Genomic DNA, 24,876 nt, shown 5'->3' with positions numbered 1-24,876 from the left:
GTTGCTCGTGAAAGACACTAGAGATTCCCCCAAGGTGTAGAATGACAAAAGTTTCGGTGCATTCGATTTAAATTATTCTTAAGATCAATAGGCACATCGTTGGTGGAGAGCTTAGTTTACCGACGTGTACGAAAATTTTTCCTCATACCAAGTTGGATGACTTTGGTGCTCATCATCGACTAATATATAATTCTAATATATTCTCCTTTAAAAAATTTATCACTACTAAACATTGTATTATTAACCCTCTCTCCAAAGTTCAAGATCCCTCTCGGTGGCCAAGCTGGCTAAGGCGCGAGACTGTAATGTATTGTAATCTTGAGATCGGGTGTTCGACTCACCCCCGGGAGATTTTTTTTTGTTCGGGTACTTCATGCTCATCCCCATCCTTGTCACTATGCACACCTCACATCCTCATCACTAAATCTAACAACATCAAATCTTTGGATACTACTAGCATTTTTTCACCCCACGATGGCTTCAAAAAACTCGATCAATAAGCCAAAAGGCAAGATCCATGCCGCTGCCCATTCCAAGCGTCTCAACCAAAAGAGAGCCGCCAGAGCCAAATTGGCCGCTCCAACTAGATCATCGCATGGAAGATACAACTTGCAAACGGTCGCAAGACCAACCGACTCTAAAGCAATGGCTTTGTACACCGGTGCTCCCCGTGAGCAGTCCGGCACTACTGTCACCACGTCTATTTTGTCTAAGAAGAGGGCTAAAAAGATCGAGAGAAACGCAAGATACATTGCTCAAAGAAAGGCCCAACTAGAGGCTTCGCGTGCAGCCGAGAGTGGGATGGAGATGGACGTGCAAACCATCGCTAAGAGAGAAAAGGAGGTCAAACCTGAGACGAACTTGGATAAGGTCAAGAAGGTTCTCTATAGAGCCATCGAAGAGGCTGCTAAGGAGAAGAGTTTGGGAGTTGCTGGCGAGGGAACCACACTTGGTGTTCAAGCCTTCTAAATGGGTGCATGTGTTCCGGGATTATGATGTGTTTCATTTTTTTCTTCTGATCTTTCTTCTATTCTTTGAGTTATCTTTGGCTTGTGCATGGTACTTGGCCCCTACTGTTCAAGTAATAGTGGTATAATAATGAACGAGTACATTTTATGACGGTGCTGTAAATCGTTGATTCGTGATTGTTGATTCATATCGAATCGACACTGTTCTAGGTTTGATGAGGATCTGATGGTGAGCGGGAGTTATGCTGTAATGATATTCCTTAATTTCTCTTCTTCTCATCTGCATCCAGTATTTGAGTAGGTAGTCTATTTTAATCTACACTGCAAGCATACACTGCGAACTTAACTTTCAAAGTCTTTTAGTTTCTATCTATCTTTCTCCCAAGCCTCCTATTCGGTGTGGACACCCTTAGCCTTCAAGCTGTTGTTGACAGTATCACGCATGTAGTCAATCAATTCCACGGGCTCTGGTGCAGTGAAACACGAGGTACCTGCCACAATGACGTTGGCACCAGCGTCAGCTGCCGCAGGGACAGTCTCTCTACCCAATCCACCGTCAACCTGGATATCCAATTGTGGGAACCGGCGTCTCAACTCATCGACTTTGGCCATCATATCGGGCATAAACTTCTGACCTCCGAAACCTGGCTCAACAGTCATCACCAAAATCATGTCCAACTGCTCGCCCAATTCGAACAACACACTGGCTGGGGTTCCAGGTTTCACTGCACATGCAGCGCGCATTCCATGTTCCTTGATCAATTGAATCAATGCCTTTGCGTCTTTGGTGGATTCGTAGTGGAAAGTGTATTGATCACCGCCAGCTTTGGCAATTTCTGGGACCCACTGCTCTGGGTTGGCCACCATCATGTGACAATCAAAGAACAGTTTCTTTTCTGTGCGAGGGATGGCTTTGCGCAAGCTGGTGATGATGGGTGGACCTAAGGAAATGTTAGGAACAAAGTTTCCATCCATGACATCGACATGGAGCCAATCGGCGCCCAGATCATACATGCGGCGACATTCACAGCCGAGTTTGGAGAAGTCAGATGCGAGAATGGATGGTGCAATAATAGCTTTAACCATGGTAGATTGAGGTTAGATGTATTAGAAGGTAGGATGATGTATGGGGTAGCAAGATAAGAGATATGTGGGGTGTATCCTTATCATTTCTTAAAAGAAGTTTCTTTCGTAAGAGTTGATACTGAGATTAATATTAGCAAATTCCAATTGAGATCGTATGTTTAGCTTAGGAATTTCTTTGGTCTTACAATTAATTTTCGTATTTACCACAGGGTCTCGCACTAAAACACCAGCTTTTATGATATTTGAGACGTAATGAGTAATTGATGGATATTCGATTGAATTGATTAATATAAGTAATAATCTTTAGTCCGTTCTTTGGTGGCTTCGGCTTCAAGAATGCGTACCATTAGAACATTGTAAAAGAGATGATCCCTCAAACTTCGCCCAGCCTTTAAAGAAATTTTCAAAATCGGAAAGATTGATCAAAGAAGAGATTGATTATCGAAGAGCCAGATATCAATGGCTGCAATTGCTTCAGTAGATTCCCGATATCTTAACCAAGATACATATAGCTTTGCAGATTTAGGGATGCACTAATCAAGAAACAACAAAAGAGAAAAAATTCGACTCCATGTGTCTTAAATCATTTGTGATTGATCAAAATTCCGTCTCTTTGCTATCCCATATCATAATCGTATAAAGTAAAGAATGACCATAATCCAATGATCCGACTCTTTAAAGATCCTGCAACCAGAATGACTTCACCAAATAAATCTACCCTTAGATATTCAAAAAAAATCTCGAAATCCGAATTGACTAAATCTATAAATACTTCCCTATCACTCGTTATTTCGCTACTACCCCAGATCAACTCCACCAATACACATTTCTTCCTCCACCAACCATAACAATGGCAGAAGGTGCGTCACACGCAGAGCAGCTCTTGGAGTGTGCCCGTAGAAACAACACAGACCTCTTTGCCGAAATCGGCGCCCAGTTGCTGGACAACGAGGAGGCGTTTGGCCAACTCATCAATTCCACGAAGGAAATCGTCTCCGGAAACGGCCCTCTCCATATTGCTACGCTGTTCGGCAATTGGGATGTTTTGGACTTGATGCTTGATGTTCCCGGTGTAGAAATTGACCCTCAAAACAGGGAGAATCAGACCCCATTGCATGTTGCGGTGAAGTATTCCGCCGAGGAACCGGAATTGGGTTACTTCATAGTGGACAATCTATTGGATGCTGGTAGCGATCCTCGTGTACTTGATAGCAATGGCCTTAGACCTGTTAGTTACGTGGTGAACAATGCTAAGCTTTTGGAGTTGTTGAACAACGCCGAGTATGCCGGCGCGGAGGCTGCTGGAGTGTCTGCTGCTGTCGGCAATGATGATGAAGACGATGGTGAGGATGAAGGAAGTGCTTCCGATTCCGAGTAGCACGTTTGCACATATGGCTGAATATAGACGAACATAGGGTTGGCTCACAATCACGTAGAATGCTCGAGAACGAAATTTTCGGGTGCAGACTCTGGCCATGAGCCGAGCAGAGATCTCACAAGAGTTTTGAGCTGCTGTCGAGCGATATTGGCTGTCTTAACTTCCTCATAATTCTGATACTGTTGCAACTTGGCTCCCACTTGTTGGCATAAACTCTGGCGACAAATACAAGAAGCTCCATTTTTACGTGGTGGTTTGTTCTTCACATATGCACCGTTTTTGACTCCATTCTGAAGCACCTGGCTTTCTTTTGTCTTGGCGCAGAATACATAGCTCAAGGGCAGCGGACTTGTGGCATCGCTCTCTTTCTTGTAAGGGAATTTATCATCTTTGAATGGGAGCGCTGAAATAAAATGTGCGCTAGGGGGCTTTGGTCCAGTGGCACGGCTCTGAAAGCACCTTCTGAAGTCGATTTCCAGGAACTTCAGTGCTGGTATTACCAAGTAGTCGAGGTAAATGGGTTCAACGAAATGACTGCTGATGGAATTGAGAATTCCAGTGTACTGTTTCACACATAGCTTATCCGAACAAGACTTGCTGTAACTGACTTTGCTGTCTGCCCTACCCGGTTTAGTCCTGACAATGCCAACAGTGTTGAAATGGGCTCTTCCTCTGACCACTTCCTCCGTATTGCTATGTTCCCACGATTTCTCGTCATTGGAGATATGAGACATTGATGCATCTCCACAGGGCGGCTCCGAAATATAGAGCGCTAGTTTGACACCACTCCTCAAAGCAAACTTTTCACCATTACGCTTCAAAAGCAGGGTCTCAATCTGGGATTTTGATTCGGATACTTCTTCATCTTTTATTTCCGCGTCCTCGCTTTTCCCATTACCATACGAATTAATTGATGCTCCACCCAAACCTCTTCTGTTTCCAAGAGATTCTTCCGTACTCCCTGATGCGTCGCTGATTTTCCCCAAATTCTGTTTCTTCAGTTGAGAAAATTCACATTCGCCGTCAGAATCTAGCCGTTTCCCTGTTTTCCGTCTCAGTTCCTCTTCTTCAAGTCTATTTACCTCTGCCATCAATAGCCGATTAAACATTCGTAGACAGAGGATTTCTGCATGCAAATCATGAACTATAAGCCCTGAAGAGTATTCTCTAACTTCATTCGGCATTGCTTTCATGCCTGTTGCCAATGTAAGAGGTGTTAACGATCCATCTTCTATAGCAACTAGCCCAGCCAATATTGTCCATTCGCGAACGCCATTCAGTCTCACAATGGGTTTGGCTGCCTTGTTCTGGATGCTGTTGTAAGTTTCGACGACGAGATCAGCGATTTGTTGGCCCAATTGGCTACCGTCTGGCATTGCAAGAGTCAGAGGTTGTGAAAAGCTTGGGGAAGATACCTCAACGGGAGATATATCTTTTTGTATGTAAGCTATATTCTGGGTGCATTTGGAAAAATGAAGGCCTATTGGATAAAATCACTCGTTCATTGTGTTGGTTGTGGAAAAAAGTAAAGTAAATGTATTTGAATGAAATTGGCTAGCGGCCCAAACACGAATCTGAATTGAGAAAGCATTAGAGAGAGCTGGTTTAAGTTACATAAATTAAAATCGTTAAGATAATCAGAAATCCGAGATTGTGAGTGTCCATCCCATCAATCCTAGAGTGCTTACCCATATCGACACACCATTCCAGATCCATATCTCGAATGCAAATCGATGTGCAGAATTGGGTTCCTAAGCTCTTCCTACTTCTTACGTCTCATCAAAGCGCCCATAAGACCAAGTCCTACGGCCAAAACACCTCCTGCAATGCCCAATCCAATGAGTCCATCCTGTGTGACCTGATCGTCAATTGCCTGTTTCAAGGCCTTGAACTGTGTGTTGTCGGGTTCCTTTTCTAAGAGTGATTCTGAATATTTCCTGGCATTGGTGAATTCACCAAGTTTGACACTTCCCAATGCCATGTAATATAGGGCCTCTCTACGCAAAGATGGAGCATCTCGGTAGACGGTTGTGAAGAGCTCAAGCGCCTTTTTCTGTGCGACCACTTTATCGGATTTCAACAAGCCCCATGCATAGTTGAAAGTGGACTGTGGTGTTGGAGGATGCTCCAGATTGAGCTGATTTTTTAGCACTTGGAGTTGTTCGGGTGCAATACCCATGTTAAGTTCCTCGAGAGCTGGTAAATTTGAATGGCCAAACATTGTACTACTAGAGATTGAATTTTGTGCTTTGAATTGATATGTCCGTGGAAGGAAACGATGAATTAAGAATTGAGTTGGTAATGAATCTGTCCTATTTTCTCTACTCTTTCTTTAAGTTATAAATAACTCGGTGGAGAATGTGAATTGGTGAAGAAGAGAAGAATATAATGGTTGGTTATGGATTAAGTAGTGGCGAGATATGGGGTATAAGGTAGCGGGAATAAAAGAACTCACAACTCTGGATAACACAATTGGTGTTAGTCTATGCTCGAAAACAATTTTGCATTTCCGATTTTCCCTTTTTGTGGCCATTAATTATTTTTGCTTTTGTCAACTGTCTTGAATACCAACCATGATCTTTGGTTTGTACAATGCACGTCACAATCTCTGACAATTCTTAAATGTGTTATCATAAAAATAATTGTGGAGAATCAAATTATCAAACTTAAATATAACTATCTTCGTTATCATTGTATATTATATTTTGCGAAGTTCTTCTTCTTCTATCGATTCAACATTTGCGTCTTCTGAACTTGAATTTTCATACCATGTCAAACAGATCTACTATTCAATGATACAGAAAACATAATACTCGAAAAGAAAATTACTGCAGAAAATATACTTTGGCTGCATGAATTGCTCTCTTTGCTCATATTAAATGAACTATCTCCTGCAACCGATTTCCTTGTTCCCACTTCATCCTACACACTGTTATTGCCTACCAATACAGTTTACTACTAGCCAAACACTACTACCGCTGCCACTCTTTCCTCCCGACCAATCATTCCATATGTCATAATGGGAAAGTCCACAGAAACTCACACCAGTCCTCGGCGAAAACTGCCGAGTTTCCCGCCTGAAAAACCCCAAAAGGAAGATTCTACTGCTGGCCCAGTGAATCTGGAGTCGCCAGGTGATCAAAGCGACCAGAAAACAAAGCTCGTGAATCTCTGGATCATATCACTTTTCATCAAAGTCCTTCTATTTGTGGGATACCACTCAACAGACTTTGATGTCCACAGAAACTGGCTTGCAATCACGAACAAGCTTCCAATTCTGCAGTGGTACACAGAAAACACGTCACAGTGGACTTTGGACTACCCTCCATTCTTTGCATACTTTGAATGGGCCTTGTCGCAGTTTGTGCCGTCTGTGGTGGCCCAGGATGGATGCTTGGATATTGTAGAGAAGGGCATGTATGGGTTCCCAACTGTGGTTTTTCAGCGCACCACCGTCATTTTGAGCGAGGTGGTCTTATTCTTAGCGCTCCAGAAATATATTGATAGCTTTAAGGGCCAGATCGGCCGCAGCAGGGCGCTCGTGGTTGCCCTGAGTCTTGTTCTCTCTCCCGGCTTACTTATAATCGATCATATTCATTTCCAGTACAACGGCATGATGTATGGGCTTCTTGTGTTGGTGATTGCCTATGCGCGCCAGGAGCAATTCTTGTGGTGCGGCTTCTGGTTCAGTGTACTTCTTTGCTTCAAGCACATCTATTTGTACTTGGCGCCTGCCGTGTTTATCTTCTTGTTGCGTGCGTACACTTTGAACCTTCAGTATGACACCAAAAAGAGCTTTTTCCACAATGCAATCCGTTTTGTTCGCTGGACAAATCTTCTCAAATTGGGCTCCGTCGTTATTTCCGTTTTCGCGGTGGCTTTCGGTCCATTCGTGTATCACAACAAAATACCAAACCTTCTCGAGAGACTCTTTCCGTTCAGCAGAGGCTTGACACATGCATACTGGGCTCCTAATGCGTGGGCCGTGTATCTGTTCATGGACAGAATTCTAATTCAAGTGTACAAGAGAATCCCACTCTCGAGGCTTCCATTGCATAAGATATTCCATTTCAATATTGCGGCATTGGAAAATGAAGACCTTCTTAATTCAGCCACTCGGGGAATTGTCGGAGACATTGAATTTTTCATTTTGCCCACGATCACTCCAGGCTTGTCATTTTTGTTGACTCTCTTTTATCAGATCATGGCTCTCATTCCTCTTTTCATCCAACCCACATATGAGCGATTTGTAGGTGCTCTCACTCTTTGCGGCTACGCCTCATTCCTTTTCGGATGGCATGTCCACGAAAAAGCGATTCTCATAGTCATCTTTCCAGCCACTTTTCTCGTTCTCAAGGATATCAGATTGTTAAATTGCTTCAGCCTTTTGGCTTCATGCGGATATGTTTCGTTATTCCCACTCATTTATACATGTGAAGAATGGCTCATCAAGATCCTTTACACTCTTCTTTGGTATATCATCTACTACTTCAGTTTCAGAAAGGTTGCGAGTGTCACCTCTGAATCTTATTCCCGAAATGCTGGCGGTATTTTCCTCGTGGAACGAATGAGCTCATTGTATGTGTTGGGACTTATACCAATGACCATAATTGTTTCATTGATTGAGCTCTTGAAGACCAAATTTGTTGTGTTGGAAAAGCTAGAATTCATGAAACTCATGATTGTCAGTGTTTATTGTGGAGTGGGGATAATTGGATCCTGGAACCGCTTCAATTGGCTCTACTTTCTTGACGAGAGCATTTGGCAAAGGACAAAGTAATGTCCGTCACATATTACGTATCATCACATAGAATTACGATATGAGGATTCTAGTCAATCAAAAAATCATTAACTTTAAAATTAATACTACGTCGACCATAAAAACCCATTTCTTCCGAATGAACTCCTCTACAACGAATCAATAGCTTGACCAAAGAAGAAATAGGGAATGGAGAGATAATTGAAAAGAAGCACAAACAATTTAAAAATAAAGAACAAAACACAAGAAAGCACATTTTTCCAAAAAATTTACCCACCTTCATACCTCAATTTCGTACCTTCTACTCAGGGCCTCACACCCATTAGGCTCACAGCCGCACAATAAATTACCTACTGCTACATCTTATTTTTTAGACAACTCCAAAGAATCCACATGGTCTAATCGAAATAGAATTCCCCGAACTAGATCTAAATTCAAAAATCCAAAACGGACAATACATAAATAGAAAAACCATAGCTTCCCACTAATTCCAATCCAGCAATGTCCTATAAGCAATCCTTCTCGGAGGCCTTTCTGTCCTCGTCGATCCAAAATCTGCCCCGAAACCACCATTTCCTCAAAACACCACTGATTAATTCGTCGTATCTGCCGCTGGTGCATGGTTCTGTTGCTGTTTCCCCCGCCCCGGATATTCTGGGTACGTCTGTTGCCGAAGGTATGCGTCAGATGACCCGATCGGATTCGGTGACGACTTCCATCACTTACGATGAGCAGATCTCCAGCATGGGCAACGCCGGTGCTGGATTCGTAGATTACAAGACCGTCACCAAGCACTTGGGTAAGCCCCAGGAGACACTCAAGATGCAAGGTGGAGATGTTGCAAGACACATGTACCATCAGTTGGAGAACGCAGCCAAACTGTCGCAAGATGGACGGGACCTCCGTCGCGCGCGGCTGCTGTCGTTCTCGGACTATCTCCTGGCTCTGCGACGCGAGTCGACGGCGAGCGATATCAATGTTCCTGGTGGGTTCCGGCGTGAGTTTTTGATCAACAAGTCCGTGCAACAGAACAGGGCGCCGCCAAACTTCTTGACGCGCAACTTCATGGAGTTCTTGACCATTTACGGCCATTTTGCTGGTGAAGACTTCGACGACGATGAGTCTGATGAAGACTCCGAGCTGACATACGAGGATGTATTCGATGAGGAATCTCAACTCCTTCATGAACGTAGACGCCAGGGCGGCAGACTGTCAAGAAAGAAGGCCGAGCCACCCAAGGGAACCGCGAGCGAGCTCAAGACGTTTTTCTTGTTGTTCAAAGCTCTCGTGGGCTCTGGTGTATTGTTCTTGCCTCGTGCCTTTTGCAACGGAGGTTTATTGTTCTCTACGCTTACTCTCTCTGGCTTTGGTGTGTTGACTTACTTGTGTTACATCGTCCTTATTCACAGCAAGAGCATCTTCAATAAGAGCTCTTTCGGTGAGTTGGGTTATCTTACCTACGGAAAGCCTCTCAAGTACTCGATTATGGTTTCGATTATCATCTCTCAAATTGGTTTCGTGGCTACTTATATCTTGTTTACCGCAGAAAACATGAATGCATTCATGAAGCAAGTTTTTGATGTCACGGTCGCCAAAGGCTACATTGTCTTTATTCAATGCTGCCTTCTCATCCCACTAGTTCTCATCAGAGACCTCACTAAGTTGTCATTCACCTCATTCATCTCTTCGGTCTTCATTCTTCTGGGACTCGTGATCATTTTTTACTACGCTGGCATCCAACTTTACACCGAAGGAGTTGGTCCCAACATTGAACAATTCAATGCCTCAACCTGGCCAATGCTTATTGGTGTTGCAGTCACGGCCTTTGAAGGTATTGGATTGATTCTTCCAATTCAAGCATCCATGGAGCGCCCCGAAAACTTCCCAAGAGTCTTGTTAGTCAGCATGGTAGTCATCACAACTCTTTTCGTTCTGATTGGTGTTGTCGGTTACTCGGCTTTTGGAGAAAACGTGCGCTCCATTATTATTTTGAACTTGGATCAATCCAACATGGCAGTTCAGCTGATTCTAGTGCTCTACTCGGTTGCTGTGTTCTTGACTGGACCTTTGCAGCTCTTTCCAGCTATTAGAATCGGAGAGTCGGTCATTTTTAACTCCTCACTATTTGTTAAAAAGAGTGAAAGAAACAACACCGAAGAGGGCAGATTGTATCAGACGTCTGGTAAGTACAACCCTCATATCAAATGGATGAAGAACTTTTTCCGTGCCGTCTTTGTTGTGGTTATTTCCTTGTTAGCATACTTGAATTCTAACAACATCGATAAGTTTGTGAGTTTGAACGGATGTTTTGCATGTATACCTCTTGTGTATATTTACCCACCTTTGATTCACTTGAAGACCTACGAGAGGAAGCCTGACCAGTCCAAAATTCTTCATGGACTCGATTACATGATGATTGTCGTCGGTGTCATGGCTGTCGTTTACACGACATTCCAAATCTTGTTTCAAGTGGACTAAAAAAAATACTTGCTGGTCTGGCTGGTGCTCAACAACCAAGACCAGGAACAAAATAGCATACTACTCATTTAACCGTATTTCTGCCTTGTAGTTTGCTTGTAGAACAATCTCATTAAGAAAACAAAGTTTTTTTTCCTGGAATGATAGTTCCATAACTCTTATTCGAATTCTTTTTGATCTCAATGAGTTACACGACCGATTCAGCTAGAATGAGACATGGATTGGATACTATAAAAGTTTAGGTGAGTACGATTATTTCAGTGGCGCTTGAATGATTTTCCTCAAAAGACAAACGAAGTTCGAAACTCGGTTTTATGTCCAACTCCGGTTTGGTTTTCAATGAACAATTTACTGAATCTCAGAGGAATGGTAATCCTAAGGTCCTCGCTACTTGTGTGAGAAATCACTAGAAGCGGTAGAGTTTTGACTTGTGCCGGCCAGCCTACCATACTAGGCGCTCCCGCAAACGTAGCATTAGGAAAGTCTCTCTTGGCAGCTCTTATCACTTGGTCTTCTTCAATGAACAGCGCCCGAGCAGCTTTACTCCAACGACTAGAAATCCATGCGATAACGTAGCCATCTGTATAGGAAATACTGAGGAGAAGTGTCACCATGAATTGGTAAATGAATACTGGCAAGTAACCTATTGTGGTCAGAAGTCTGCATCCGAAAATCAACAAGAGTGGAAGATACATCAAGTCTACAATTCCGCATATAATGATACATACCCAAAGCCCTGGCCTCTCGTGTCTGATTTTCTGAATCCATGCGCAGTTTTTTCGCGAGTAATACAACCGCTCGCCTTGCAATTCCTCGTTGTGATACCGCTTAAAGGAAGGACGAATGCGAGCAAGCTCCTGGAAGAGTACTTCGCAGAAACTCTCACAGAGAAATTTAGCTCGTCCAGCAGGTAGCAAATTCAATTCAGTTCCAAGCTCGGTGCAAGTTTGCACTAAGCCAGGCTCAGATTCCATTGAAAAGACTTCCCACTGAGTCTCCAATTCATCCGGGATCTTGTGCCCATCGTTTCCAAAAAAGTCCAGTTCCACAAGGGATCCATTTTCATTGCTTTGGAGCTGATTATGAGGTGTACAGAGGCCCTGCAATGCCCCGGTGAGACACATGATGTAGTTGTCCATGAGCGCTTGATCAATATCCATGTTTCTGATATCTGGTTTAATCTGATACCCGAGGAACCATGAATACAAAGCGAACAAATTGCTTAAAGTAGTCTCAGAGATCTCGTGTTCGGCAGGAACTGAGAGTGGGTCTGCCTTGAGGCTCAGAGCTAATTGTGTCAGTGGCATCAGTTCAATGTCACAGACCGGTTGTATTGAGCGGAATCCAAAGAATTCTTTCCAGCCCATGTTTTGTGTTTCGAAGATTTTGTTCTGATCGTATTCTATGTTGGCAATAGAGTGCTTTTGTAGAAGAAGTGGTTGTATGAATGGAATACAAACACGAATGGCCTTTTATAGGAAGCCAAAGGCAAGCAATGAGCCATAAATCTGAAAGTTCAACGATATTATTGATTTTAAATTGGCAAAAAATTCTGACATTCAACCTGCATTAATTTTTAGCTGTGTCTTTCTGAGAAGCGTTTTGTCTTGGTCGCCAAATATCATTCGTTCGACATGAAGGGATGATGAAGGAAGTTTACTTAATTAAGAAGAGGAATCCGAATGATCCGAATCCAAATCTTTATTGTAAGTTTTCCAGAAGAGAATTGTAAACTCCTATACGTTTGTTTTTTGCAGTCAGGCTAACATAGATGTCCGCCATAATGAGGAAGAGATGAAAAATCGCTTAGACCCCATCCCAATTGAAATCTTCTCATCAGTGAAATGCTGAAAATTTTTCTTCGCTTTATTTTGATAGATTTTATAAATTGGCTGCAAATTGTAGTAGTTGATCCTGTACCTTGGTTGCAGAGTATGCATGAGTGGGATTCAGCCAAAATTACCAAAAAATCAAAATATAGCCATCTGATGAATATTGTGCAAGCGGCCAAGCTTGGAATTGATTTCGAATTTGTTTCAAATGGAAATGAACCGTGTTATTGTTGAAATATGAAGAGAAGCGGCCATGTGGGCGTAGACCATATTCAAAAAAGCGATATTAAACATTTCAGGGATATTTCGTCTGCTCAAAAAACTCAAATCGATATTTCACGGAAGTATTTGTGCACGTTGCGCATATTTAATTTATAAGCTGGAGAAGACATAGAATACGTTGGGAGAGGCATGACTACCAAGCGATACAAAAAGCCCTAAAGCGAAAGATGAAAGTTTGTATTCCAGATTTGAAGTATTTTATCTTGCAGACATTTCTCTCTTTTGATGACTATCAGGTGCTACACTTGATGTTATAGAAAGCACTATTGAAGTACAAGTAAATCGATAGAAAAAATACTCATGATGAGAAAATAAACACCTTAGAGAAAAAATAAAAAAATATTTCCTGTCAAAGAATTGAATTGATAGTTCATGATGACAAATAAGCCCTGTGATGAGCCAATACAAACACAAACGAATAATCAAGATAGGAGTACTCGTATAATTCATTGACTCAATCAATTAAAACTCAGCAAATCTAAACGAATAATTCCAACCATTCGTCATTTTGACACGCAAACCTTCCCTTTTCGTGATTTTTAGTTTCTCAGATCAGATCCTCATGTCTTCCCCCACACCTTAGTGTCATATTCAAAACACAACTTACCAGGGGTCGTATACTCTCCAGACCGCAATTCGTAGAACCTCCCGTCTCTCGTAGACCTCAATTTCGCTTTTTCTGCCGTCACCTGGCGGTCAGCCCTTCATTATCCCTCCTTGATCCATAACACAAATATATCCATGCAAGCGGCCTTGAACTCGCAGGTCAAGCCGGAACCAGCCGAAAAGGTTGGGGTTCCATCCGCGGATACGCAAAAATCCACTCCTAAGAAAGAAATGCCACTTTCATGCCAGAGATGCCGTATACGAAAGGTGAAGTGTAACTTTGCACACCCATGTCTGAGCTGTGTCAAGTTGGGGGTAGAATGCATCCAAATCCCCAATGATATGCGTAAAAAACGACCTAGAGCCAACTATGTTCTGACGTTGGAAAAACAGATCGACACTGTGCAGAAGTTCTTCTCCAATTTGCAGAAATTAGAGTCAGTAGAGGACAGAAACAAGTATTTGGATGCAAACATGGCGGCTGTAGGACAAGAGCTTGGTCTTGGGTCAGAATCCGCGCAGCAGCCTGCAAAAGTCAAGCCATTGGCTCTTCCAAAACTGGTCTCCGGGACGCCTGGTGCGTCTTCTGTCTCTAGTGAACCTGCAACAAATAAGAACAGGCCTATCTATGGACCTACCAATGTCTACGACAATTATGAGCTCGATCTGCGGCTTCGAACCACCGCTCAGAGGCGTGAGGCTAGAGACATCAACACGTTACGTGCCTTGAACTGTAATCCAGACATCTTGCACTGTCTCAAACTATTTTTCTCCTGGCAGTATCCCGACAACAGCATGTTTGTGTTCCGTGAAGCCTTTCTCCTGGAGTTTTTTCATCCAAAACCCAACTCTTTGTACTGTCTGCCAGTTTTAGTCCTTAGTGTCTGTGCATTGGGAGCCAGAATGTCAGATGTCGATTCCATCTACTTCAAATCTATTTCATATTACAATGAGGCTCGTAGTTGTCTCTTGTCAAGTTTTGAGCATCCTTCCATTACCTCCGTGCAAAGTTTCTTGTTGCTAGCCTTCTATGACATCTGCAACGGACACAATTCCACGGGCTGGATGCTTCTGGGAAACGCAATTAGAATGGGATTTGACCTAGGCTTTCAACTCAGTCCTGAAGTATGGTTCTTGAAGAATGCTGGTACATTGAAGGCCATCGATAGAGCTATTCGTAGTAGAATCTACTGGGGCTGCTTTATGGCGGATCATTTCATCAGTTTAGTGCTAGGGAGACCATCCTTGCTTAAACTGCTGGATGCTTCAATTCCAGAGACTGAGGATCTTCCTGAGTTGGATGGTATCGACGAATACAAGTATATTCCCGACACAGACACAAATATCTCTGACCCTCTCAAGAACATCATCAATCTCATTAATATCTCTGACAACATGCTTAATGATGTGTTCACTAAATCTGAAAGTGATGCCGGAGAACTGCATGACACTTTGCATGACGATTATGACCTCGAGTCCCGTCTCTCAAAGCTCTTCCAGTATAACAATGAAATTCAAAAGTGGCGCGACAATTTGCCCCTAGATCTTAAGTGGAACCAGGAGATTCTTAAAGTCACCGCAGACAATCCAACTCTTTCAGGGGTCAGATACTACTACTACATTCTTTTACTCTGTTTGAACCGACCATTTGTCGGTCTTACAAAAGAGTTCAAGGACCACAATCACCTTTCGTCTGCCTACATTTGCTCGCAAGTCATAGATGATTTGTACATTGCCATCAACAGATTTCAGGATACACACGGGCTCCGACGTGCCTCAATTTTTATCGTGTACTGTAGCATATTGTCAATTTCGGTGATTTTGCTTACGGTGACCACAGAAGATATTGGCGAAAAGAAAAAGACCATGATCAAGTACTTCATGAGTGTTTTGGCTGGATGCTCAAAGACTTGGGGCTTGGCCGAAAAGTCTTATCGCATGATTCGCAGTAAGCTCGATCTAGAGTTCGCTGGTGGTCCAGATTTTCAAGTTGCCACAGAAGCCGGCAAAAAATCAAAACTCAAGAAAGCTCGCAAGCTTATGCCTCCGCCCCCTCCTGCGGAGATTAAATTGGAGCATATCGAGGTCACTTCCTCAGAGAATCTCGGTTCGAATATGACACCTTTGCTCCCCCAGCAAGAAACTCCTTCAGCTATCCCTCTTGGTGCTGAGTCTGTATCTTTTCTTGAGAAATCACCCAATGAAGAGGGTATTCCAAATGCTAGTGATGACTCAAATCAATGTGACTATTTTGAAGAGAATTCAGGAGAGTTTTTTGGCGGACCGCCCGTGCTTATGACATCTGATTTGTTCAACGAAGATTGGGAAGCTTTATTTCCCGATTCGATTTTCAGTCAGCGTCTTGGTCAACATCACGATTAATCTAATGTTTTTCAATCGCTCTCGCCTCTCGTGAGCAAATAAAGTCTACAAACATAATTCCATACAGATATGAGAGTAACGATTCTGTCTTCAATACAGGGCTGCAACACAATCTCTGTTCATAATATCGTGAATTCCTATAAATAGAAGAAATAAAATAATTTCGAGCGCTTATAAATGAAAACTTTTGATGATTTGGAAAACGATTGGGCTCTTAAATCAGTGTCTCAGATCTGAGTTGATGTAGTCCATGAGCTCATGGAGGACGTTCTCTAACGAGGAGTAAAAAGTACAGTAATCGTTGATGTCAACAAAGTTGTTTCGCAAATCGTAGTAGATCTTCTCGCTGAGTTGCATGACCTTCAATTTGTACCCTTGCTCATCCTCATCTTCTCTTCTCTCTTCGAGTTGTTGCTGAAGTTGAGATGGAGGAGAATCTGGACGTATTAATTTACCCTCTGGTGACTCAAATTCGGAATCTTCAGCTTCCCACCGTTGATGATCAATTTGCATTGGGGTTTCGTCTAGCTTGATGCTTCCGAAATTAACTCCGTTATTGATGAGCGCAGGCTGAGGCACGTCCATTATGCTAAACAACTCACTCATGTTCATGAAACCACTTACTTGATGGTCAAAGAAATGCACTAGGGAACTGGCCTTCTTTTCTCCTGTTTGGCTGATTCTTCTCACCACGTTGTGCTTCTTCAAAATGTACTCCCAAGTCAAGTTGGTGAGTGACAACATTCTCTTGTACTTCTCATTCTTGAAGTACTTTCTGTTGAGGATGAAAAGTGCTTTGTTGATTAACTTCACGTATGTTACCAACTCGGTTGGAGTCATGAACTCGTACTTGAATTTAACGCAAATGATGACGAACAACAAAATGATCGAGTCAAGAGGAATTGTGCGCTTGACGTACCAGTTGAATCTTCCAAACTTGATGAAATCATTGTACTTCAAGAAATCATTCAAATTATGGAGAATTGAGGGGATCAAATTGTTGTGAAGGTTTTCATAAGCAAACAATTCGTTCTGATTAAACTTGAGCTGTGAGATTGAAGAATTGTCAAAATTCTTGATGATATTAGCCTCTTGTATACGACCAAAAGTATCTTCAAACTGACTGAGAGACAAAATGCCGTTCTGAGTTTGCTTGGAGGAGAGTTCGTAGCTGTCTTGAATTGGATCGCCAAGGCCAGGGTTCTTCTCCGGGTCCCGAAGAAGGATTTTCTTGTGCAAAAGCATGAGAGCTCTATCAACAAAACTCCAGGAATGGTTTTTGATGAAATTGACAAGATTCATTTCTGGCACAGTCGTTGGTGGGTTGGCTTTGTAGAAGTTATTCATCTTGATGATCGACTTGTGAATATAATGGAACAAGTTGACAATCATTAACTTGATTTCATTAATTTCCTCGGTCGTGATGTTTGTTGCTAGTCCATGATGGAGATGGTATACCAACTCACTCAATATTCTGTCATACTTGAACTTGACAGTCAAAGCAAGAACGGTAACATTGAGCCTCTTTTTGACCAAGTTTCCAGCTTCGTCAAAGACAGGGTCTTCTTCTTCAGGCAAGAGAACATTGAAATCATCGAATTTACAAACAGGGGGCAAGCAAAAGTTGTGACTACTGACAGCGTCAAGTCCAAATATGACCCACCAAAGCATTCTCCTAAACTTGACGACCTTCCAGTCGCTGATTCTTAACGAAATCAATGGGTCTTTGTGAAGTTGAAGAAACTTGGCGTATCTGATGATCTGTGACATTTCCATGGTTGATGGATTTGGAGAAGTCGATTGGATGATAACGTTACCCAAAAGAATTGGGATCGTCTTTATTCCATGTGGGTAATTATAGTATTGGCAGATCTTATTAAACCCCTTCAAGTACTTGTTGATATCCTGATTCAACAATAAATTATCATACTCCTCGAATTCGGAGATTGTGGAGGCGTATAAAACTGGGAAGTATAACGTGTAGAACTGAAGGAAGTTGAAATCTTTAATATGCTTCGAGGACGAAGAGGAGGAAGAAGAGGTAGGCGACATGGTTCTGTAGGGATCGAAGTGTTCCCAAAAGATGTCATGCTGCTTTAAAAACTCAGGTAAGTTCACCAAAATTGGCAACAAAATGTGCACCGAGTTGACGTACCTGTCAATACATTCGTATGATCTCTCTCTCGAATTAGGAAGATGTGTTATGAGATCAGAGAGGAGATTGTCATTCTCATAGTAGGTGTTCGTACCATACAAGTAATTAATGGTCGTTTCTGGGTTCGAGGGATACGCGTTCAAGGAATTATGCAAGCCCAGGTTCATTGGTTGAGAATTCTTGATAGACTGCGTACTCGTTGAAATATTAGAAGTGAGCGGATAACCTGGTGGAGTTGGTCCATCGACGAAGTTCGTAGTCTGACTTTTGATCAAGCCGTTAAGATTGGTGGAGCTCAATTCCGCAATGCCCGAAAAGAGTTTCAGTTCAAGTCTCTTGTCGGAATCGTTCTCCTTGCCAAAGGAGTTCTGAGCTATAGGATTCTTCTGAGCACGGTTGATCATATTCTCAGTGGCAGGCGCGAACGTAAAGGAGCTCAAATTGAAGGAGAACTGATCATCGGGACCCACAGTTGAGGGCACGCTATTGCTAGTAGCATAATTGGTGTTGAAGAAATTATTAGTGATGTTGTTACTAGCCAGATTTGCGATGGGTGCCTGAAGCATGTTTGACGACGGCGAAGCCATGTTCGAAGGAAAAAACGCATTTGGAGTTTTGTGGAAAGAAAACTTGCCGCCAGGAGATGACACGTTAGGAGAGAACGCACCTCCCATGACATGGTAATTCATGGGCAGATCGTTTGAGTTCATCATAGGTTCAGGTTTTACAGACATATCATTGGAAGTGTCCATATGATGAATACCATTTCCATTGTGAGGCTCTCTTTTCAACTCCGACAGGTCTGGACTGGTGATGGAGCCATTGCCGCTGGAGTTCTCCGACATCAAAGACTCCTTACGAATCATTGTCTCCGGCTGCTTCAACGAGGGAACAGACGAGTCCGAGTCCAGGGTCGCAAGCTCGAGGAGCTTGGGAATGCTTGTTTTCCGCGCGCTCGGTCTACGATGGCGGCCCTTGCTCACACGCTCGTTGATGAAGTACTTGCACTCGATCTTGAGTTTCTGGCAGTTTTGGCACTCGGGGTGGTCACGACTACACTTGATTTTCTTGGAGTGGCAATGCACACAGCTCAAAATACGTCTCTGGCGAGACTTCTGGTGCTTCATGACATTGCCGTTGGCGAGCACGCTGATTTCGTCGATGCGTTTTGGTTGTTTCTTCTGTTCTGTACGAGGCTGAGTGGAGCTCTGCTCGTAGTGCAGCATCTGCGGCTGGTTTTGAAAGGAGGCCATGGGTGAAAGGGGCACGTTTGCTACTTCCATTGTGGTTCTGTGCGGGATACGTTGCGAGGTGTGTACGATCTGGAGTGGTCTTCAAAGATCCCAGGGTGTGTCGTCTTTGAAGCGGGCTATAGATCTTCTGCTATTCACAGAAACGATTTTGTATTGGCGGAACACTCCGAGGTGATTCAGAGATCAGGTATTTTCCCCCTATTCTGGCGGGAGGTTGTGACGTCGGATGATAAAAAGTGAACAGGCTCTTCTGGAAAACTACACCAGGGCCAGGAAAGCTATAACTAAAGGCTGCAGCGCAGAGGGTCGAGGGTACGGGAAAGCACAAAAGAAAAGAAATACAAAAAGCAGCCGCTCGAACAAGTAAGTGCGAAGATAAGTGCGTATATAAAAAGAAGGTCTACGGAAATGGACCCAATGTGTTCCCGCCAAAGCGGGGCCCGTTCGGGCCATGCACTCTCTATGACATCTTTCCGCCTACAGGCACTACAAGCATTGGGAGGAGTTCTTGAGGGAGAACAGCGAGGAAGAGAAGGTGGGACCGTTGCGGACGAGCCGCAGGCAAGATGCGACGAAAAGTTCGTTGCGACCGTATTTCCGAGTGTTATCTGCTGATAGCCTAAATACCCATGCCGTTATGGAGATTGGTTGCAGCCCGGAGTTAGAGTGCCGCCTGCAGAGAGTGGCGATGGCTGCAACAGATTTCCTAGCCCCGGATTGTGGGGAAGAGGCCAGGGCAGATGTGAGTGTGATGGGATAAGGTGTGGGAGATGGGAGTTTATTGTATTTTGTTTTTCTTTTTCAGTTTCTGTAACTATTTTTTTTACTGTTGTTCTCTTCTTTTCTATTCTGTTTTGTGCTTTTGCTCCTTGGCTTTGGCCTCTCTGGGTCTTGTGCATTGCCTATTGGTCCTGGGTGGCTCTGAAACACACTGGCTGCAGGCCGGACTTAGAGGTGCGTTTCCGGCATTTGAGATGAGCCGTTGGTGAGTTGGGACGGCTTTACGAAGGGAATCAGGACACAAAGACGTTAGATGGTTTGCTGGTGGGAACTTGTGTTGAGACAAAGTATTTTTTTTGGTCCATTGTTTCGGATGAATGGATACAGTGGTGCTTGTGTGGATGTGGATTACAGGCTGCAGGTTGAGGATGGAATCACACAATTTTATAGAAATGGTCATTTGCGTGAATTCTTTGATCGAAAATTTTTCATCAGTATGGAGTAGAGATATTCTGCTCTGTTGTCTTTGCGAGTGTTTGGTTCTTATTTGGCGTATTGAGGTGTATTACTTCCCTGGGACTCAACTGGTTGACATCTCAGATCGAACAAATCTCAAGTGGATCTCAAAGAATTTCCTTTTCAGGATTCAGAATAATCTCAAAGAAATACTTCTTCAGGATTTAGTAGAATCTCAATCCTAACTCCTTTCGGTTCTCTCCTCTTGGATAGCATCACACTGCTCAACCACAATCGTTCCATCGGCGTTTTGTTCTAATGCAACCACCCAAAATATGCCTCGTAAAATACTTTTACTAATACCTTAAAATACTTTTTCTTTCACATTTCAAAATTCACTTTGTTTTTTCCCTTGTCTTAACCGAATACCTAGACCCTAGCATACTCATCCCCCCATGTTCGAAACCAGCCTGTGGAAGAATTAGGGTTAGGGCGCATCACTTGATCCATATATTCACCTGGCTGAAAATTCAACAATTGCAACACCAAAAATTTCGCGGAACCGCCTAATCTTCATTTCTCTCAATTTACCATCCCCCATCTTTATCTCTGCACCTAGCACTGTTATCATAACATCACTCTTTTTATTTTACCAACTGATTGTCCAGTAGCACGTTCACCATACGAAAACCCGTAAACTAAATTTTCATGCTGCTTCTCTGCACCCCCGGGGTACTCGCCTCCCATTTGTTGGCTGCAATTGCCGTCAGCGAGAGTCTTTCACTTGACGAATTGTGGGAGGTATCCAAACAGAAACTCACCACGCTGGAGGTAGACAATTTCCAAAAGAACATTATTTGGAGGGCATTGACGGCCCAAAGTAACGACCTTCTCTTCACCGTGGCCATTGAGGGCCAGAATGTGGTGTCGACCGCTAATCTCTCCTACGGTGCGCTTTTGCTGCACGGAACAGAACAGACGGTTCGGATTTCTCCAACAGAAAAGTGTAAGTATCTGTATTTGACGGGCACCACCAACTACCAGAAGATCGTGTCCAGTTTGGGTGAGAAACCGCTTGAGTTGCTTGGTGTCATTGCTCGCCATGGCTCCAACGGAGTGCTCAACTCTCTTTTAGCCCAGGAGTCGAATCAGGATATTCGCTCCATTGGTGTGCGGTTGCAGAAACTCGAAGCGGCAGGTCTTATTGTCTGTAGAAGTGTTTATGTAGATAAGAAACACACCAACCAGTCTACGCACGTCCGTTTCGTGCCAGACTCTCTTCTTGCAAAACACAACGCTGATGTCGAGGAGGACATCAATGTTACTCGAGACATGAAGAGGTTGAAGCTCATGATCATGGATGCCTTGAAGTCCTCGTCCAACCATATGCGAGGCTTCTCTGACTTGAGAAAAGACTTGAAGTTGGCAGGCTCCGTCTCAGAGATAAAGTTCTTTAAGGCAGGGTGCAACAGGTTGCACTATGGCGGCTACATCGAGAAATTGCACGTAGAGCTTCCCCAAACAAAACAGAGAATCTACGCAATCCGCCTCATTAAGGACCTAAATCCCTCTGATGACTTGAATGAGGGTCCAGATGCAGAGGTGAAGGACGAGTTTAGTGACGATGAGCTTGAAACGGACTCAAACACGAAGCAATCCCCCGCCTTCAATCTAATATTTCCTTCCTTCCATCAAATGTTTCTGCAGATCTTGGCTCGTGGTGAGGAAGGCATTACAATCGGCGAGATCATGAAAAGTCTCCTTGGCACATCGGATTACAGACCCTACAATCGTGCTTTTGAGCAATTACCAACTTATCTCAGCAACTTGAAGACCCTCAAAACATACAAGAAATACTCCGAGCCTTACGATGACTACTCTGCCATAAAACTTTTCGATCACGAGGGCAAAGTCAAGTTCTATAGATATTTCGCCACCCAGTTTCGCAAAGAGACCAGGGGCAAACCCAAGAGCTACTCTCTCGTACCCAAAACCAATAAGCTTTCTTTAGCTGACTTGGAAAAGAAGAACAAGCTCTCTCTTGGCAAGATCTCTACAGAGTCACTCCTAAAAAAGAGAGAGAACCTCTTGAATTTGGATGAGAGAGATCAAATTGTACCAGAGGCAAAGTCTAAAAAGAGGGAAAAACGAGTGAAACAAGAACCAGAAACACTTGTGCAATTAGCAGTGGACCAAGTCGAGAACAGACCGAAAAGACCTCGCAAAGCAGCCTCCTATAAAGTGGCTGATCAAGACTTCATCAATGACAATGACGACGAAGGCGACGACGAAAACTATGAACCACAACAGAAAACAGTAGCAGGAGATGATGCAGTAATGCTGGAAAAGATGAATGAGGATTTCATTGCCCCAGACCTAGTGCAATTTGATCTAAAGCAGCGGTCTAATCAAACAAAAAAACGTTCTACAAAAGAAACAACCAGAAACAATAGCTCGGCCTCCTCGCAATTGAGAAGAGACGAGCTCGTGAAACTATTGAATGAGGAAGGTGGTGCTGCAATTGTCACCGGGTCGCTTACGAAAAGCTTAGACCTTCGTCTAGATAAATCAACGGTGACAGACAGCAAGACATTGCTACGCGACGTTGCAGCACTAGCAAAAGAGGGCCTTCTCGGTAAACAAGATGTATTTGTGGGATCAGAGGGCAGAGAACTGAAAAGGACACTTCTTTACTTAACTAAGTACAACGACAGGTTGAATGAAGTCATAGAAGCAGCTCATTCCAAGTATCATCAAGAGCATTTGAAGAAGAAGACTTTAAATCGCAGAGTTGTCGAATCCGATCTCAACTTCCATGTGGAGAAACCCAAGCAATTGGCTAATGTCAAATTGGCTACACAGAGACGTATCAAAAGTGAAAACAGACTTAAGTCTATTGATGATGCAGAGGATTTGAATAATGCTCCTGTCAAGCCGGAGATCGAAATCGACAATGGCAACGACGACGGTGACGTCTTCACATCTTATAAAAAGAACAGAAAGGCTCGGAAGATTGTTTTACTGTCTAGTGCCGATACAACGGCTTTGAATATGAAGAGACCTCGGCGCAGTCTCAAATTGGAGAAATCCGATGCAACTACTATTTACAGGGCAGTCATTATCCACAGAACATTTTCCAAGGAAGCCATTGATTTCCAGATTATTGCCAATCTTATTGGAGAGCCAGATGGTGAATTGGTTCGTCGTAAGTGGTCAACCTTGCGGAGACTGTTTGGCGGCGCCGAAGCAGTTAGCAAAGGTGTCGAGACCTTTCAGAGTATGATAGTGCAGGGAATTGAAGAAGGTGAAATAGAAGCCGACGATCTTGACAAATGCAGCACCCAATTTTTCTTGGATTTCTGGAAAAAGTTCGACCTCAACGCAGAGTTGCTCACCGCCGACGAGATGCCATTGTTCTCGTCATACGAGCTCAACAATAAAAAATATAATTTGTCAGTTGTGCCTGAGCGTCAAGTATGGGATCTTGCTGAGAAAATCGAAGAGACTTCGATGCGCCAGAAAGAAGGCTTGTTGGCTAGCACGCTATTTGTGGAGTTGCCCCCTGACCAGGCTTCTACTGTGGAATTTGAGGACCTAAGGTCTGTGCTCAAAAGCATACTTTGCATTAACGAAGATGAGCTTAACTCTACTGCTGCAAAAGATCTTCTCAAGGCCTACGACGCCGCCGAGATTCAGAAGGCAGCAGATAGCATGATCAGAGACAGAGAGATTGTGCTTGTGTCTGTTGATGAGAACAAAAAATTCATCTTGAGCGAGAAATTCCAGACGACACTCAACTCGAGAGTGTTCACTAAATCTTTCTTCCACGATGCAGAACGATTCAGAACTCTTCTCAACGATGTATCGAAAGCCAAGAAGGGACTCATCATCTCTCCTGGTATTTCCTCGGGCGAAATGGCCGCTCTTTTGCAGCTCGTGTCTGATAATGACATAGGCCTATTACGTATTGACCGAGCTATAAAATTCGAAAACTACGAGTCACGATTGATCGACCGTGAACAAATCGCTTGTGATATTATTGCCCACAATGCAGTCAACTATGAGCAACCCAACTTGGGAAGCGTGGTTCATGTTCCCATAACTGCGCCATGCAAGCCGATGTGGGTCAATCTAAAGTCAGAACTCAATGCTGACTTATGGGCGAAATTGCTCATGATCATTATATACCATGTGGTTTTTAAACCTGGAGTTACGTATAACGCGCTCCGTGCGCGACTTCAAGTAATTTTCAGCGACATTGACTTCAATGAGATCATAGATTGGATGATTAAGAATCAGTGCCTTGGATCCTCAGAAGGACTTCTTCCTGGAAAACATTGGCAGCACATTCTTGGCAATTAAATTCCTCAAGCGAAAGAAAAGCTAATTGTCTTCAGAAAATTTTCCGACTCGAAAATTCTTCTGTCTCTTCCATGGCTCGATGTTTTGTGTTCTCCAGGCTGCTTATCTCCATATGCAGGGCCATCGCACCCATCTCGTTTTTTCTTTTGAGAAACACTG

The 24,876-nt window shown here is 43.4% G+C and overlaps 11 protein-coding genes and 1 non-coding gene across 12 annotated transcripts; 7 read left to right on the top strand and 5 right to left on the bottom strand.

Moving 5' to 3' along the window:
• Positions 1–268: 268 nt before the first annotated feature.
• PUMCH_003498 lies at positions 269–351 on the top strand. Its single transcript has one exon. It is a non-coding gene; the product is annotated as a tRNA-Tyr (tRNA).
• Positions 352–474: 123 nt separating this feature from the next.
• Positions 475–969, top strand: PUMCH_003497 (uncharacterized protein; the record flags this gene model as incomplete). The annotated part of the gene is made up of 1 exon (XM_063022462.1): positions 475–969. The coding sequence occupies one exon, from the start codon at positions 475–477 to the stop codon at positions 967–969; it is 495 nt and encodes a 164-aa protein (XP_062878532.1).
• A 389-nt stretch (positions 970–1,358) lies between these two features.
• On the bottom strand, positions 1,359–2,054 carry PUMCH_003496 (uncharacterized protein; the record flags this gene model as incomplete). Its single annotated transcript, XM_063022461.1, has 1 exon — positions 1,359–2,054. The coding sequence occupies one exon, from the start codon at positions 2,052–2,054 to the stop codon at positions 1,359–1,361; it is 696 nt and encodes a 231-aa protein (XP_062878531.1).
• An 850-nt stretch (positions 2,055–2,904) lies between these two features.
• PUMCH_003495 (uncharacterized protein) lies at positions 2,905–3,432 on the top strand (the record flags this gene model as incomplete). The annotated part of the gene is made up of 1 exon (XM_063022460.1): positions 2,905–3,432. The coding sequence occupies one exon, from the start codon at positions 2,905–2,907 to the stop codon at positions 3,430–3,432; it is 528 nt and encodes a 175-aa protein (XP_062878530.1).
• A 50-nt stretch (positions 3,433–3,482) lies between these two features.
• PUMCH_003494 (uncharacterized protein) lies at positions 3,483–4,808 on the bottom strand (the record flags this gene model as incomplete). Its single annotated transcript, XM_063022459.1, has 1 exon — positions 3,483–4,808. One exon carries the CDS (start codon positions 4,806–4,808, stop codon positions 3,483–3,485), a length of 1,326 nt encoding a protein of 441 aa, XP_062878529.1.
• A 386-nt stretch (positions 4,809–5,194) lies between these two features.
• PUMCH_003493 (uncharacterized protein) lies at positions 5,195–5,653 on the bottom strand (the record flags this gene model as incomplete). The annotated part of the gene is made up of 1 exon (XM_063022458.1): positions 5,195–5,653. One exon carries the CDS (start codon positions 5,651–5,653, stop codon positions 5,195–5,197), a length of 459 nt encoding a protein of 152 aa, XP_062878528.1.
• Positions 5,654–6,451: 798 nt separating this feature from the next.
• PUMCH_003492 (uncharacterized protein) lies at positions 6,452–8,212 on the top strand (the record flags this gene model as incomplete). Its single annotated transcript, XM_063022457.1, has 1 exon — positions 6,452–8,212. The coding sequence occupies one exon, from the start codon at positions 6,452–6,454 to the stop codon at positions 8,210–8,212; it is 1,761 nt and encodes a 586-aa protein (XP_062878527.1).
• Positions 8,213–8,692: 480 nt separating this feature from the next.
• PUMCH_003491 (uncharacterized protein) lies at positions 8,693–10,669 on the top strand (the record flags this gene model as incomplete). The annotated part of the gene is made up of 1 exon (XM_063022456.1): positions 8,693–10,669. The coding sequence occupies one exon, from the start codon at positions 8,693–8,695 to the stop codon at positions 10,667–10,669; it is 1,977 nt and encodes a 658-aa protein (XP_062878526.1).
• A 281-nt stretch (positions 10,670–10,950) lies between these two features.
• Positions 10,951–12,036, bottom strand: PUMCH_003490 (uncharacterized protein; the record flags this gene model as incomplete). The annotated part of the gene is made up of 1 exon (XM_063022455.1): positions 10,951–12,036. The coding sequence occupies one exon, from the start codon at positions 12,034–12,036 to the stop codon at positions 10,951–10,953; it is 1,086 nt and encodes a 361-aa protein (XP_062878525.1).
• A 1,488-nt stretch (positions 12,037–13,524) lies between these two features.
• Positions 13,525–15,771, top strand: PUMCH_003489 (uncharacterized protein; the record flags this gene model as incomplete). Its single annotated transcript, XM_063022454.1, has 1 exon — positions 13,525–15,771. One exon carries the CDS (start codon positions 13,525–13,527, stop codon positions 15,769–15,771), a length of 2,247 nt encoding a protein of 748 aa, XP_062878524.1.
• Positions 15,772–15,990: 219 nt separating this feature from the next.
• Positions 15,991–19,209, bottom strand: PUMCH_003488 (uncharacterized protein; the record flags this gene model as incomplete). Its single annotated transcript, XM_063022453.1, has 1 exon — positions 15,991–19,209. The coding sequence occupies one exon, from the start codon at positions 19,207–19,209 to the stop codon at positions 15,991–15,993; it is 3,219 nt and encodes a 1,072-aa protein (XP_062878523.1).
• Positions 19,210–21,063: 1,854 nt separating this feature from the next.
• Positions 21,064–24,717, top strand: PUMCH_003487 (uncharacterized protein; the record flags this gene model as incomplete). Its single annotated transcript, XM_063022452.1, has 1 exon — positions 21,064–24,717. One exon carries the CDS (start codon positions 21,064–21,066, stop codon positions 24,715–24,717), a length of 3,654 nt encoding a protein of 1,217 aa, XP_062878522.1.
• Positions 24,718–24,876: the final 159 nt, after the last annotated feature.

This window comes from Australozyma saopauloensis, chromosome 4 (genome assembly GCF_035610405.1).
Source record: "Australozyma saopauloensis chromosome 4, complete sequence".
Lineage (NCBI taxonomy): Eukaryota > Fungi > Ascomycota > Pichiomycetes > Serinales > Metschnikowiaceae > Australozyma > Australozyma saopauloensis.
This window is presented reverse-complemented; position numbering and strand designations above follow the sequence as displayed.